This window comes from Actinia tenebrosa, unplaced genomic scaffold (assembly GCF_029948245.1).
Source record: "Actinia tenebrosa isolate PJP-AT-01 unplaced genomic scaffold, QUT_ActTen_1.0 PGA_scaffold7__59_contigs__length_16204524, whole genome shotgun sequence".
NCBI lineage: Eukaryota > Metazoa > Cnidaria > Anthozoa > Actiniaria > Actiniidae > Actinia > Actinia tenebrosa.
This window is the reverse complement of record NW_028292584.1, coordinates 604,032-621,146: the sequence shown is the minus strand read 5'-3', so window position 1 is coordinate 621,146 and position 17,115 is coordinate 604,032. Positions and strand designations below refer to the sequence as shown.

The following is a 17,115-nucleotide window of genomic DNA, read 5'->3' as shown; positions in this document are numbered from 1 at the left end:
ACTCACACTAACACACGATAATCACCTCCAGCGATAATCCAAAATGGCTGCTAGCCGCTTTGTTGCTGTTACCTGCTTTTATCTTTTTTCTTTCTTTCTTTTCTTTTTTGAAAGAATCACCCGTGTATTCATACTAAAACAATTATTTGCCTCATTCTCAGTGAATATCGGAGAATATTTACCTCGCCTCTCGAAGACTCGCGTCTCAGTAAATATTTCTCGATATTCACTTCGGCTTCGGCGAATAATTGTTAAATAATTAGACATTGGTTCGAGGCTAACCCCGAGTAAATGAGTCCGTAATCGAGAAACACAGCGGTTAATTGGAACTCGAAGAAAATTATCTATTATGAAAATCTATTTGTATCTTTTGAACCTGGTTTTCTACTTTCTAGTCAAGTGCAAACATCACAGTCAGGATCATCAGCAGAGTCAGTTGTGCGCTGCTAAACAATAGACCACTGTTGCTGTATTTTAGACCACGTTTCTTTCCCGTGGTTATAATTCCTTTGCTTCACAATAACGCTTTGGAAAAAACATCGAAATGGATAGAACTTATTCTCAAGAAAACGTGGTGTGAAATAGGAAAAAATCACACCCAAGTAGATAGGGTCTACAGATCTCTTTAGCTTGGGCGTAATGTTTTTCCCATTTCAGACCACGTGCCATTCCCTAAAGCATCATTTTTTTTGTTTAACGGTTGTCCTTGAGAAGACACATGAATATGGATACAACTCAAACAAAAAATCTTATTTTCACGAAAATGACGTGTCTTGAAATGGTAAAACATTGCACCAAAGGTAACAAGGTATATTGACCTCCCTTGCACCGATGCTAGGACAAGGTGTTCCACTTCGTTTAGAGCACGAGAACAAGTTGCCCCTAGAACTGGTAATACCTTGGCTTTTATGTACACACCTATTTCAAAAAACGTCTAAAATCTGAGATGATTCGCCAGCGCAGTCATTGCTCAAAGGTGGTGGCATATTCAGATATTTAAAACTGTTGCAAACTACCATTAAAAATATTTAAAAAATTATCACTTTCCTTTGTATTTTTTTAAACATTTATTCCTTATCCACAGCTCACAGGTTCAATTCATTTCATGTGTCAGATTTCAGTTCTCCGACCAACAACCTTTTTTGAAATAAGTGTGCTGCATCCAAGGAATATAAAACCTTTCAAGTCTTATAGTTTAAAATGCTATCAATGAAAAATTAGATTGCTACCTATACTAAATGCTAGTTAGTAGAGGGGGACTACTAACTATGACTCAATTTATTAATAACAGAGTTCAAGTATCTTGTAAATCGTTAATAGATCAGTGAGATAGGCCTTGAAAGTAGGCTGTTGATACACTAACAGACTACAGTGACGATATCCGTGTTGGAAAATTCTCCCGCCGCATACAATAAGTTCCAAGCAGCTGCATACAATAAGTTCCAAGCAGCATGGGCAAATGAAAAGACAACAAGTAGACGAATTCTTCAGACACATATAATATATACTTGTGAGGACCATAAGCGAATGATGGACAAAATCCATTTGTAATCCAGTATCCACGCTCATCCAATACTTTTAGATAGAGTTCTAAAGCATGGGTGAATGACAAGGAGAGAAGAATTCTTCAGACACATATAATGCATACTTGCGAGGACCTTATGCGAAGGGTGCAATCCAAATGATGAGACATCAATGTCTGCCTTGGAAAGTCCTCCTACACAAATAAAGATAGCTCCAAGCTTCCATGATGGGTGATATTTTCGAATTGAAACAGGATATCTGTAGAGTCCTCAAGTGTGAATAGATAGACTTAGCCAACGTTTATAGTGACACTCATCACGTATCTACATTGCCGACAATGGAAGTTCTATAGCACATCCAGTACGGGTAGAAAGAGTTCCAATAACTGGATAGCTTGAGAGACGATTATCTTAGCATATTTGTACGAGCCCCAAGCGGGCAAAGATGCCATCTTCAATCCAAACTACAGACATCATGTTCCTTGTATATAAATTCTTTACAGAACAACCAATATAATTGCCGAGACCCAAAACGGGATATCTTCAATGATCCCCTATATCTATCGTTAAATATCCCACGAAAATACGTAAAATATGGATGCCATTTATCAGCCATATGCCAGGCATTTCAGTCAGTTCCAATCTTGACATAAAAACTAAGAATTATTTAAAAGATTTGCACCCTAGTAATTCTATCCTTGGCGAAATGTTTTTCTTTCACCGTGAGAGGAGTTTATGTACATAATATAAATGTGTTGAGACGTTCAATAATACACTTGTAACAAAATTATATACCATATATAAACCTTTATAATAACATATACTGTGCTATACTCTATCTACTTTGGAGTTTTCTTTTAAAAGAGTGTGAGCTGCTGATGATCGCTTGTCTGCTATTTCTGATCTTCGGTGATCTTTCCGACAACTGGCAACAAAACAGTAAAGAAAAAATTACTTTCATGAGTGGAGTATGTGTGTGTGTGTGTCTGTTAGAGCACTACCCCCTCCCCCTCCCCCTTCCCCTTCCCCTTCCCCTCGGGTTAGCTTTTCGTCCCTATTGGTCATAAGGTTGTGACGTAGGCGAATCGATTTTTTGTTGTTGTAGTTTTCGTCACTTTTCGCGTTTTAGTACTCCTAAAATTAAATTATTATCTAAGTCATCCGTGCCTCGACTTTTATCAGGTAGGAGGTTGTTTGTTTCGTCAGAGTCTAACATATTGTTCTACCAGGTATATATTCCGGTTTTCCTCGCTCTGTAAAAATACCCACGTGATAAGCGAGATGCATGGAATGTTGTATGTATGTGAAAGTCTTAAATGAGTAATATCATGCGTATGTGTGCATGTATGCACACGTTTCACGTGCGTATTGTGTGTGTACGCTTGGTGTTTATATATTTCTCAGTATTAGTATATATTTATAGATATAATAGATATAATTTTATTTTTAATTATCTTACTGTAAAGCGCATGGAGGCTCTCAGGATGCGCTATTTTATTTTTATTATTATTATTATTACTATCAGCCATTCCGAGGTTGAGAAAAATACTGGGTCGAGTTGGCATTGCAGTGCATTGTGGGCTGTTTTAGGGGATACATTTCCAAGATGGCGTCTTTTTCGTCCCCTAAAACAGCCCCACAATGCACAGCAGTGCCAACTCGACCCAATTTTTTCCCTCAACCTCGGAATGTCTAATACTTGCAAACCAAACTCACCATAACATATAAATATTACAAGAAACAGAGACTGCAAGTAGTGTACCCATTACAGCCACTAATATAAACCATGTTGCATCTGTACAAAACAACAAATCAATACATGAGGATAAATCAGTGTAAGTAAGACAAGAAACAGAGACTGCCAGTAGTATACCAAAACTCATTCTGGTATCACCGTAGAACAGGGTATACTACAAAACTTTTCAAAATCTACGACGGCGACTTTAACCGGAAGTACTAACCCCTGCGCGCTTTATAACTGCACACAGCACGCGTGCGCCTTTTCTATTTCTTCAGTAATGAACGGTCTATAAATAATTGAAGTATTCCTCGTCTCTCAAGGTATTTTCAGATCAATCTTTTTGGTTCTAGTTAGAAGACAGGTCAAACACCAGTTATAAAAGCATCTATATAGACCACCCAACAATGTACGAAATACAAAACGGTGCTAACTATGAGCAACAGAGAATTTGAAACTGGAGTATTAAAAGCAGATGAACACATGCACTTGGTTGCTGTTTATTATAAATAGAACATTCAGACAGTGGTCAAAATGCGGTAATTCTTGTGGCTTATCGGATCGGATCGATTTTCTCCGGTAATTTGGAGGAAAGACTCAAGCAGTGAAAATAACGCCCTTTTCGACTGCGTAGCATTGCGGGTTGTTCTGAGACTACTGCGCGCCTCTGCTGGCTGAAATTGTGCTGGACTTAATTAACAAAAGCGAGCGGAAATAGAGGTTTTGCACCAACACGTGACGGCAGCCATGTTACTTGGCAGGAACAATACAATCATTTTACATGAGAAAGAATTCAATTCCCGATCACAAAGCCGTTCTAAGAACTATAATGGCTTTGCACCATCACGTGATGGCAGCCATGACAGGAGGCACAACAATAGATTTTTTCCCACTGCGAGACCTAATTCTTTCTCATGTAAATCTGATGATAACAGATTCCATTGTTCCTGTCTCCTGTCATGGCTGCCATCACGTGATGGTGCAAAGCCTCTATAGGTTACTTTAAAACTGGCTTTAGTCGCGCCAAACCGTCAACCGTTGTTTCAATGCGTTTCGGTTAACCATACCATATCATACCTTCAGCGATCTCAGCTGCAGTCCTTTCTTTCTTCGCCGCCTCCATATGCGGTGTTGGATAATTCATTCTTTTCTCGGTGTTATGTACAAGATCATCGTCATTCCTTTTCGTAATATCATTTTCTGACATCGGAGCGTCATTTACAGTTGCTCGCTTCTTTTCTGTTGTTTCTATGGTTGATTCACTCGTAGTAGTAGATCTTGTTGTTGGTGTTGTTGTTGGAGGTTGTGTTGTTGTTGTGGGTTTAGTTGTCGTGGTAGGGTATGTGGTAGGTTTGGGTGTGGTTACCGGCTGTTCTATACATAACGGGTCTGCCAAACAAATCAAATCAGAACATTTTTACGGATGGTTCACAGTACTACATGTACACTGAATTACCCAAAGCCCCCCTAAAAAAATCCAGATGTGAGGGTCACTAAAATAATAATTTATAATTATCAACAATCAATTATATTTAGAGAGGGTAACGAATGACAGTCACAACTAAGCACTGTCTATTTTAACGTCTCTAAATGAGACGCGAACGCCATTTTACGTTTGCATTTGTAGATATTTTTAGAGCAAAGACAGCACATTCTAAAGCAGGTATTTTAAGACCCCGAGTGTTGGTCAGGACAGGGCGGTGCACAGCCACATCGGCCAGTTCGTGGCAATTTTAGCTTCCACCAAGTAAATTGAGAGGATCTCCTTAGAGGGTAAATAAACTAGTTAAGGAAGAGAATGACAACCTTACCTTGTTCATTCAGACAGACATGAAGTACCATCTTCATCCGATCTGTTTTGCAATGTCCATGTTTAGTACTTTTCAATGTACTCTTGGTTCCATCAGAAGTTGCTGAAGACAACAAGAATGGGTTAAGCATCAGTAACCACTTACTGCGTAACGGAGAGGGAAGGGAGTACGAGGGGAGGGACAATATGTTAACAACATGAAATAGAACTTTTTTAATATGACTATGAGAAAAATTATGTATTAGCCATTCCGAGGTTGAGTAAGAAACTGGCTCGAGTTAGCATCGCAGTGTATTGTGGGACTGTTTTAAGGGGCATATTTCCAAGATGGCATCTATTTTGTCCCCTTAAACAGTCCACAATGCACAGTAATGCTAACTTCACCCAGTTTTTTCTTAACCTCGAAATGGCTTTACGTGCAATCACGGTCACTGCTTCAATAGATGACGTAAGTTCCTTCTCATAGTTGATGCATTGAAGTAAGTAATTATGGTATTCTAGAACATTATTCTATTGAAGGATAATATCTAAGAAATAAAATGGATTGAAAAAACCTCCATTTTATTTTGTTTCCATAAAATATCGAACGAACACAAAGACAAGAAAAGAAAACTCAAGATTGAACATTCCATCTGACAGTAAGAGTTGAGGTTATCTAATAGTTTAGCTAGAACTTCAAGAAAATTCTGCTTTTGTTATGTGAAAGTGACCAAGCAAAGACTCTAGCCCCAAGCTTGTTGCATGCACATGGGCGGGATGCAGCAACCAAGGCATCACAGTACAACACTTGACATGAAACAAATCTGATAGTAAATAATATATGCTCTGAATATATCTCTGTAATATTGATTCCTAATAAATTCTTCATTTTAATTCATTAATATCAATGAAAGTTTCTAGGAATACATATTTCTCTTTGCACTTTCTGATGGTAGGCTTCTTTGTTTTTATTTTTGAAAGTCAATGGTGGCCATAACTGTATATCGTGTACACTAGAATACACATCCATGCTCTGAATATCTCTGTAATATTGATTCCTAATAAATTCTTCATTGTAATTCTTTAATAGCAATGAAAATTTACAGAACATAAATTTCTTTTTGCACTTTCTGAAGGTAGTGCTTTCTTTTTTTGTTTTTATTTTCGAAAGTCAATGGTGGCCATAACTGTATATCGTGTACGCTAGAGTAGACATCCACTGATACACCTGCTCTAAACAAAAGTTACAACTCAGTGGGTACTGAAGTGTTTTGATCATAAGTCAACCATGTAGTCATTATCTAAACACTCTAATACCCCATTCACACCAAGGCTTAAAGATGTTTTAAAGTGGTTTAACTAAACAGGTTTGTAAAACTATCTATGAACACTGCACAATATTTGGTGAAATAGTGCATGTAAACTATCCTTTGCCTTGCTCTCATAATATTTTAGAAAGTTTCATTATTTTGTAGGTTTCTAGTTTCTCAATTTTTTTCCTAATGAAAACATAGTTTAACTAAACACTGTTTAGGTGTGAATGGGGTATAACATTTACTGCTTTTCATATAAACAGTATACAGCATAAGGCATTGATGGCTTGTTATAAATACTGTACTTCATTCATTGCTCTCTCAATAATTTATATATAATGTACATCACAAGCTTCTGAAATTGGCTGGCCAATTTGTTTATTTGTAAACCTAGCGTGATGGCCACTAGCAGCCATGCTGTGAGGTATTGTTATGGTGATTTTCAAATATCATGCAAGGTTAACAAGTGAAGCATGTACCTATATTCACATAGAAACGTAAGAAAAGTGGCATAATTGGGATGTACTGTGTGAAATACAAACCCACCTAGAACTTTCGAGTACATTTTTATAGAAAAATAACCATTTTGTAAACAGATATTTCTTTGTATTATATGGGATTTGTTTTGAAGAGGCAGGACAATTCTTGTCAGTTATATTGACATTTCATTTTCCTCCCTGCGCAGTTTCCCTCCCAAAAAAAAACAGTGTGTGAGTTGAGAAATGTGTATTTCAAATATCAAATGCAGTGGTAGTGAGTGTGGAGCTTGTAGTATCATTAAACATTAACCTCTGGCCTAGGGACGCTCAATAATGATTCCCCATATCATGATGAAGGAAGGAAGGAAGGAAGGAAGAATGAAGCAAGGGTTGAATAAAATGAAGTCATACAAAACAGAGTTTTATGTTAAGTCTGCAACACTTGTCTTTTAAGTGTGCTGACTGTATTCACAAATATCTGTGCAGTAGCACACAGACAGGCACACAGATATGTGCAAACAAGGGCTCTTGATTAGCGAAAAAAATTTACTATAGGGAGGATTGTGCGCCCTAAAAAATGGGAGAACTCTTGAGATTTAGAGATACATGGCATACTTGACTAGTGACTAGTGTACATAAGGCAGAAAGGGCACACAGACTTCAAATTCAATTGACATTAGCAAAAGTGGGGGAGGGCTATACCCCAGCCCTACCCTTTTTCTGACACTATTTCTGGTTTGCAGTCATTCCCAAGGGAGTGAAATACTGTAGCCATGTTGGAGGATGTAACAAAAGGAATATTTCTCATTAGTCTCGAGACTAATGAGAAATATTTTGTTAAATTCATCCAACATGGCAGCTGTGAAAACCAACAATTGGAATAACACCCAACAGGCTAGAAAAATAAAGATGAAGATACTGGACTTTATGAGACTGCTGGACACAAGATTCCCGACTATAGCCAGACAGAAGTGGCCATAAATGGGCCAAATGTTAAAAAAAAAGAATGATGATGACATTCAGGGTAGAAGTTAATGTACTTACAAATAAAATAATAATCCTTCCCTCTATCAAACTCCAGTGAATGCACGGACGGACTAACATCCAGGAACACGAGGAGATAATATTTGAGTTTTAAAGGTTCATTGCACTCATACAGCAGACGATTTGTTGGTATTGATGTATTCACTTCACAAGAGTCAAAGCTCTGCTTGTCGACGATCCAAAAGTTCTCGTAGAGTTGATCCTTTGCTGGACTCTGCTGTAGTTTTATAGGGTTTAAGACATTATTGGGACAAATTATGTTGAGTTTTGACATTGGAAGAACGTTCATCCTGTAATAACTAGAGTTGGAGGACGGCTGAAACCTGAAGCAAAAAGGAAAACAGTTTATTATAATAAATAAATAAATCAATAAATCAAATTTTATTTTAGCCAGGTTGGGGTCCAGGTAGCCAAAGCTCCTGTGAAACTGCATAATTATTTTATATAACAGCAAATATAGTTACTAAAATGAGAGAGGCTTCACCAAACATCCAACTATGCCTTTTTTATTTTATTTTTTATAAATTTAATATTCATAAATTACATACATGAACTTTATTATCAAGTCGGTATTGCAGCCGGACATGAATGCCCAATTTGAATTATTTCTCAATGTTTCATAAAAATGACCCAAAACATTGATATAATTTCCAATTTTCATTTGGCCACCACCTCCCTTAAACAATAATTGTTTAAGGAAGGTGGTGGCCAAATGAAAATTGGAAATTATATCAATGTTTTGGGTCATTTTTATTTTATGGTCCAATTATTGGATTGTTTCCACTGCCCCATTTCATACCAGAAACAACCCTTTGCTCGGTCCTTACAAGTGCTGACTGGTTTAGAGATTTCAGGTATCCCATACAGACTCATCTAATTTATAAAAATAGAAAACATGCATGTGTGCTGTGCAGTTATAAAGCATGCAGGGGTTGCCAGAACACAAGAGAAGTGAAGCACAATGCGTGGTAGAATGCTTCTCGACACTTCTTGAGTGTTCTTCTAATCCCCAAGTGCTTCATAACTACACACAGCACAGCAAGCAAGTTTTTTTAATTTAAATTACGATAACTGTTATTTTGGATACAAATGAAAAAGTAAAAAGTGCGTGCTATGTGCTCTTATAAAGCAAAGCTCCCAGCCAATCAGAACATAAGATTTATAACAGATATTTACATTCAATTATTTTGGAAAGACTGCAGGAACAATGTTTACAAGCTTTAATGTTGTATATTGCAAAATAACAAATAATTGGAAAGCCAGAGGAAAAAAACTAAGGAAAAAAATCAAAAAGACGACAAACAGAAATGCATTTTCAATTTTGAATTAATTAATATTTCATTAGATTCCCAGGAGCAAGTCAGAGGCATGATATAAATAGTTTGAGTGTTTTGAAATAAAGTTTCTGACGACACTTGTCTATGTTTATATTTCCATCTTATAGTTATTTACATAACAAGCAGGACACTTGGCACCAACATGGATCCGTTTAACATTTTACATGTTCATATTAACCTAAAATCATTAATACGAGCATAAGGCATAGAAACCTTTTGTATATCCACATTGTTTCGGTATGATAGCAACTTTAGATTATTATCTATTTAATAGGACAGCATGGCGCCTCTTTTTTCACCGTGTTCACCTGTATGTGTGTGCATTCGTAAAGGATGAACGAATTCTTTTCAAATTGAATCAATAGCGGCAGCAACTGATTGATTTTAAATAGGAATTAATTTATATAACAATACCAAGGAATTAATTCATATATAATCACGAAAGCTTTTATATACATATCTAATCAAGTAACATAAAATTATTATTTTACCACATTCACATTTTTACTGCGGTTTTCCATTTTCTGCAAACTCAGACATTTTTCAACCGCTTGTTGTGAAATGAATTTTTCACTGCTGTCAGTCAAAAACATAAAAGGTATCGACTGATTATTTTTGATTGACAACAGCAAAAAAGCACATTTCAGTGAGCAGCACACAACTACTGAGTTCACAGAATATAGAAAGCCACTATAACATTACAGTACAGATAGAAGCAGCTATCTATGGGTGTTTATAAACATTGTTGATTATTCTGAAAAAGCATCTACGTCTTCTGATATGAACCCAGTATACAGCCAATCAGACTTTATCTTTTCCACTGAGCTGCAAACACTTATGATATAGATCAGTAACAAGCACTGTGAATGTTACATCAATATCTGAAGTGTTTGTAGCCTAGTAGAAATTGAAACACAATACTGATGGGAACAGTTTTATTTTTGCTTTCTTGAAGAATATTTTCCTATGTTTATTTTTAGAGGGTTTTTGAACTTTGTTATATTTTCATTTTGCTTCTTGGATTCAAATTTGTTTAGACTAAAAACGTTGTGGTTTTAACCACAGCTTCCCTGCTAGCAGAGAATTGCCAATGAAGGAGATTCTGCTAGCAGGGAATACCACAGTTTTTCAGTCTAACATCACGAAAGCTATACCACACTGTCACTCTAGCTGAATGATCTAAACTATGTTAGAGTTCATGATTTATGAGTTTAGGTTTAGGCTCTGTTAAGTCTAAGCTGAAAAGACCACCACTTATTATCACCCCCACTTTATACCAACCTACAGAAATTTATCTTTCCCCTCCACTACAAAAAATGTTTTGCACCACTAATAATCATATATGTAATATTTAATTAATATTTACAGTAATTAAAAATAACGAATAACTAAAGAGAATATCTAATAATAAACTACACAAATCAACAGGTTTGTCTTTATCTTCCCAGACATCTCGACCAGTCTCTTAATATATATCATTTCAAAAGGATAAAACCAAGTATTTGGTCTAATTGTTCCATACATAACCTAGACTTATTGGCTGTCCCAAGAGCTTTATCTGATACAAATCTTTCTACACAACAAATTCTAAAAACTTAATAAGGAATCTGAACAACGGAGGTTTAAAGTATGAGGGTCTGAGATATTTTGATAAAAAAGTAACACAGGAAATCAGATCTTAGTCAGGTAGAGCATTTTGGCTCCATCCAGTTCCTGTGTGTCTTACTCTAGACAAAAGGAGGATTATTTTGATTTATTTCATAATTCCTTGTGGTCTTATACTTACAATGAAAATTATATGTTTAGCCATGTTTAATATAGTTTAATACTATGATTAGAAAACCTTTACCTATTGTTTACACCAATTGATGCATTACTTTGTAATTCCACATAGCCATGAGGCTCTGATCATATATATCATGTACAGTACACACAAACATTGCAATGAAAAACTTAGAATTTGCAGTTTGGCTATTTTTCACTGTCTAAATACAGGGTTAGTTTTCAGGCATCGCAAAAACTACATAAAGGGTGAAGAAGGGTGTTTTCTTGACTTGAGTCAAGTACAAATGAAATTAGCCAAATACGATTAATGATCTTCAAATAATATGGATAATAAATAATATATGTTAGCACAAGTTTAACAAGTCCACCCATCCTGTAGTGACACTTATTCTTAGTACTTATACTCTAGAGGTGTTATGCACAATACAGTTTTCTATGGCCTTATTTCAAGTACAGTACGCACAAAGTGGGCCAAAACGCATTAATGTTGGCAGGATGGATTAATCATGTCTTCAAGCACTTACAGACAATAGAGAGTCTCCATCAATGATAAACACTGGCATACATATTTAATTTTATGCCAACTAAGTCATTAAAATGTTTATCACCCATTCTTTGATGTACGAAGAAGACCTGTACGTGAGCCAAAAAAACGAACACTCCCCAAAAAAAAATCTCTACGGAGAACACATACACTTTCTACAAAACTTAATCCTAATTAAAGCAGATGCCTTAGGAAATCTAAATTGGTAACTTTCAAGGGTTTAATGTTCAACAAATCATTTTCTTCCTCTAAACTACCTTACTATATGGATACCCCATATTTTATCATCCCTGATTGAATATAAGGATCCTTGTCCTTATAACATAAAACTGCTAAGTGTGCGTGCCAGATAGAAATACTCTGCTAGAGCATATCACACATGTGATGTCTTTACATTTCCTTTAACGTATGCTGTAATGACTAGATTTAGGATGCCGTCCAAGGTTTAATGAGAAGAGAGTGAGTGACAAGGTCACCCAAGCTAAAGTCTGATAACGTCAAGGAATGTGATAACACAAGTTTTTCGAGTATTTTTAACCAGGATACATAGGAAAGGCCAAGAAGATCCATGGATTAAGATTAGTGTTTATCTTCTTTACTGGTTTATTCCAATATTAAGCCATGTTTAGAAGTAGAAATTACTCCTTGTTTCATTATATTGCCGCCCAGTTGACTCAAAGGTCAGGTGCTAAGCTTTTCATCAATCAAAATAAAGTATAAAACTACAGTGAAATTTTCCCATGCTGGCAAAGCAAATTGTGACATATATAATTTCTTGTAACAACATTGATAATAAAGTCTTTTGTTGTGTGTAACAACAAAATATGAGGAAGCAGTTCAAAAGTTTGAGCTTTACGTTTTAAAAATTGCATAATGTGTAAATAAGTGACAGATGCTGAATTCTTTCACAGAAACGAATACAAACAGCTTCAAATTTTATATCAATGCCATGAAAAAACCTCTGGGCTGATCGAATCAGGGCATGGCTCACTCACAGATCAAGTCGGAATTTACCACTGAAGTGCCAAGAAAACTATGTTACAGCATGTATCAACAGCTTAGGTGAAGATCAAGATAGCTGGTTCTATATGATAACAAACAGTCATGGATATGTTAAAATTTAAAAGTAAAAAAGAGAACGAATCAAGAAAGGAAATAACTCAGTGTTATGCACTGTGCAGAATTGCCATTGCCTAAATCACTTCAGTCCTCGAAGAATTTGGAGCTATTAACACTTCCAACATGTTACAGGGAATGCTTCAAATATCATTCTTATCCTTACCAACTTTTAACCTTTTTTATAAATTAATTAATACCCTTGATAAAGCATTAATTGATCCAACACGTGTTTGATACACACTAGAAGAGTTCATTAATGCAATAAATTGATAAAGATTAATAAGAATCTGAGAACATGGATAAAATACAGTTCAAAAGATTAACAAATTTCTTAAATTTTAAGGTTGAGAGTTGAAATATAAGTTAATTTTTTAATTTTTGATTTATCTGATTTTGCTCTTTGGGGCAGGTAATCCTAAGATAAAAGATCAGGATGGCGATCTAGCTTATTTCCTGCTCTTCCTAATTAAGCATTAAATTAAGTGCCTGGTTTACTTTGTCTGTCCGTCAGTTTGTAACAAGCAGAGGTTTTTTTCTGACCCTCTGTGGGCTGGCTGGTCAGGAAGAAAAAAGTAAAATGGTCCTTGATTTTCCAACATCAATTTGTCTTTTTTTTTGTGCTTGTCATGTCGGTCATTTGGTTTTTTTTTTTACAAAAGAAATAAAAATTCTGAAAATGAAACATTTTTGCTTGGAACTTTCAAACCCACAAGCTGATCTTTTAGTCAGTGATTTCGAAAAGGAGTTTCAAACTTTTTTTGTTGTTGTCTATCACTTTTTTTCTTTTACAAAAGAAATTTGAATTCTGACAATGATATATTTGAATAATGCTCAAAACTTTCAAACCCACAAGCCAATTTTTTTTTAGCCAGTGGTTTCGAAAAGGAATTACAAACTCTGACTTCTCACTCCTATGAGATCCAAGAAACCATTCTTCATTTGACAAAATTTTCACATTTGTCAATAAGAAAATCATCCATGATGTATTAACTTAAATTTAATTCAATATTTGATGATCCAGCTGTCAAAAGAAAGTTCAACAGAAAGACATTCCTACAACCACCATTTACTTAGAGCATTAAGAACAATACATGATCGGTGGCAAAAAGTAAAGTTCAAAGCACTATAATCTACATATGAATATAATATTCAATTAGAGAGAACTTTTAAAGTTATAAAGATATTGATTTCTGATTTCTTTGACGAAAAATCTGCTTCAGGAATGTCTGGTAAAAGAATTGCAGAGTAAATGTTGTGCAATAAGTATAAATCTTAATCTTGGGTTAAGATGTTATCAGAGGTAGTACCTGTCAAAACTGATAATGAACAAAAAAGGAGATAAGTTATGGCAGTATTCGGTTCTTAGGTATATACATAACTTGAAGGTTGCAAATGCAATCAGCAACAGACGTATACATCTTTAATTGTGACCGCAGTTTGTGGCTACAACTGATAATACATAATGGCTGCATTAATGATTAGTGGATTTAATTACAACTTATGATGAAAGAGATCCGTGCATCAAAATGGGTTATGATTGATTTGAATGAGCTTCATATCTTTCAGACTTCGAGGCTCCATTAAGTGGGAGTAAATTGGTGGCACATTAGCATGGAAGTATGACTGAAAACAGCTCTTTTACTGGAAACTTTCTTCTTTTGAATCTTAAAACCCTAATTGCGGTAAACGTATTAATTTTTCTGGATCATGAACTCTATTAACTTGACTTGAAAGATTAGGCTCGGATTTTTTAGACTTTAATCTTCGATATTTGCCAGTATCAATTTTTAACTTAACTCCCAATCGATTAAATAATTCGCCCTTAGTAATTGCGTCGTTTGCAGATGCTTGCTTGATCTCTGAAATTCTTACAGTTGTAATGTAAACCATCATTTACAGAAAAACAGAATCATATTCTCTAGGAAGGTGTTTGAGATTTCCTGCTGTAATCAAAAACCAGTGATTTAAGAAAAACTACGCAAACATTAGATCGACGTTTTTTCCAGAACGTTGTATCAAAACACTTGCATTTTAGTACACATATTGAATGTGTTATTTCAAATTGCACGAGTAAGCCACGCCGCCATCATTTAAAAGTTAATTAAAAACGATGTAGACTTTCTATGAGCTGAAATGATCAAATACAAAAGGGCGCTAATCGTCTATTGACGGCTATCACGTCCTCATCTAACAATAGGGAACACCAGAAAGTCTACGATTCTGTTTAATAGCAAAATCGGAATCCCATGTCTATTCTAAGTATTGTTTGATTCCCTCAGGGGCAGTCGAACAGAAAACAGTTTGTTGTGACCATTGCGAGCTACGGAGATGAACTTTGAATACAAAATCAACATTATAGATCCTTTGATGACAGAAAATCAAACCCTTAAACAAAAGCGAAGGATTATCAAATGTAGTAAACTGGTCAACATTGGCTTCATTTAAATTCTGTATTTTGACCAACCGCAAGCCGCGCACGACAAGCTGTCGTTTGGTTTTGCGATTTTTTTAGCGACGAATCGGTCACAATCTGTTTCCGAACAGTAGTGTTATGGAATTCAAAAGTTTGAATGATATTTCGTGACGCAACAGGATTTCACAACAAAAGATCCAAGGTCAACTATAAACGAGTTCTGCTTACATGAAAATAAATACACAAACTGTAAACTTATCTAGTGTTTAGGAATCCTGGACGTGGAACTATTAAATAAACCCAATATAGCTAGTGCTAAGGAATTCGTGACGAAATATTCATAGTATGGTGTCAAAGACGAAAACTTTAAATATAAAGCCAGGAAATTTGAAAAGGAGTAAATACAATACAAAACCCGAGCCAAGGGACATTGAATCCCTGCAAAGAACCACAGATCTCACGCAGTTTTCAGTTCTTCCAAGCACATCACCCAAAGACAATAAATAATTAATATCCCAATTGGAAGTATACAAATATACTTCAAGAATAAAATGATATAATCTAAAAAACATTGGTTTAGAGGAACTGTAATTTTTTCGAGATCTAAATACCTCTGTTAGATATAATTCTCGATAAAGATATTTTGTTTTGGTGATTTCTAAATATTTTAAAATAAAATTGAACTGTTTTTCGTTCCGCCCTCGTTTACTATTTTTAGACGCGTTGGGTCTAGAAGATGGTTTTACTCATCAACGCTCTAAAAAAGTCAAATTTAAAGCTTCAAGTACTTGTAACTCATTAACGACAGCATAAAAGACAACAGCCATGGGAAGCAGGAGATTTTTGGAATTAAATAATCCCAGAAAGAGTTAAAGACGTTGGAAGTTTGAAGATTCCTTCTTGTGTAGCAACGTGGTGTTGTAAACAAGTGAAAAATACAAAAACGAAATAACGGAATTGGTAGAGAAATTCTTTGTGCTGTAGCTCAGGGTTAAGGCTTATTTGAAAGCCTCCTTCATCACATTTGAGGACAATTCTGTTGGGTCACATACGGTCAGGGTGAAAACCACAAGAACAGAACAACGTAATTGTATACGAATTGATTGATTTGACAGTAACTTGCTTCTATTTAGGAACAGAAATTCTTACTTACTTTGGATTCAAAGGAGACCAGTGTAACGGCATGTAGATATGTCCAAGTCCTCTCAAGGTAAACTCGATAACAAACAACAGTACAGAGAAATAAAGAAGCTTAAAATTGAAGCATAGAAGTTTCATGTTGTAAACTTTTTTCCCTACGTACAAACAAGAGACGACGTTCACACTTGGACGGGCCTTCAGCGACAGCTATTTCATTTGACAGTGAATGAATTTAAACGCTAAAGTCGTGAATACGGCGTCTTAGTCTCGTCTTGTGGTAGAGCTACTTCCCTTTGATCCTTTCAGAGGTTTTCGATGAATTTTCCGGTCTTGTTTGGACTTAATTTTGACGAGGTTCACCGCACGATAACACTAAGTGTAAACCATATGCGTCAATGAACACTTATAACGATACTTTTGATTGGACATCAATCAAACCAATAAGCCAATCAGAATGGAGCTCTTAACTTAAGGCGATGGAGGTCCCCTGAGGCGGGAAAACCCGTCGCCCACCCACTGTCTTTCACGTTAGGGGTCTTAATTGGCGCCTTTCAAATTCTATAAAAGGTTTTATTCAAAGAGGTGTTTGTTAGCTTATTCATTACTTTACTGCAGGAACGCGTCTTTTGTAAATTTTTAACACATTTTGCACGACAGACGCGGTCGATTTTGGTTTATCAATTTTCTTTTGACAGAAATCAGGGAGTAAGAGGTGTTATCTAAAACTGATAACTTATCATTCGCTTACATGTACGACAAATTTGTCTTTGAAGGAAACACAACAAATCGTAAGCTGACAGGAGCTCTAAATTATCCTCTGTTTATGTTCAGCTCTTACGAAAGGCTAAGATTTCACCAATAATAAAACTTCAGGCGCGAAATGTTGTTTCT

At 35.7% G+C, this 17,115-nt stretch overlaps 1 protein-coding gene across 1 annotated transcript; it reads right to left on the bottom strand.

Moving 5' to 3' along the window:
- Nucleotides 1-319: 319 nt before the first annotated feature.
- On the bottom strand, nt 320-16,615 carry LOC116289329 (uncharacterized). Its single transcript, XM_031696222.2, has 6 exons — nt 16,238-16,615; nt 7,887-8,209; nt 5,073-5,174; nt 4,339-4,650; nt 3,240-3,318; nt 320-2,448 (listed from the first exon to the last, which is right to left on the bottom strand). The coding sequence occupies exons 1-6, from the start codon at nt 16,360-16,362 to the stop codon at nt 2,352-2,354; spliced, it is 1,038 nt and encodes a 345-aa protein (XP_031552082.1). The 5' UTR covers nt 16,363-16,615; the 3' UTR covers nt 320-2,351.
- Nucleotides 16,616-17,115: the final 500 nt, after the last annotated feature.

What these genes read in the sequence shown, in the direction of transcription:
- LOC116289329 (XM_031696222.2), bottom strand. Translation starts at nt 16,362, where the DNA reads ATGAAACTTCTATGCTTCAATTTTAAGCTTCTTTATTTCTCTGTACTG. An exon ending in TGGTCTCCTTTGAATCCAAA is followed by an intron (nt 8,210 to 16,237) that starts GTAAGTAAGAAT and finishes TTTTTGCTTCAG; the next exon opens with GTTTCAGCCGTCCTCCAACT. An exon ending in TGCAGCTGAGATCGCTGAAG is followed by an intron (nt 3,319 to 4,338) that starts GTATGATATGGT and finishes TGTTTTGTACAG; the next exon opens with ATGCAACATGGTTTATATTA.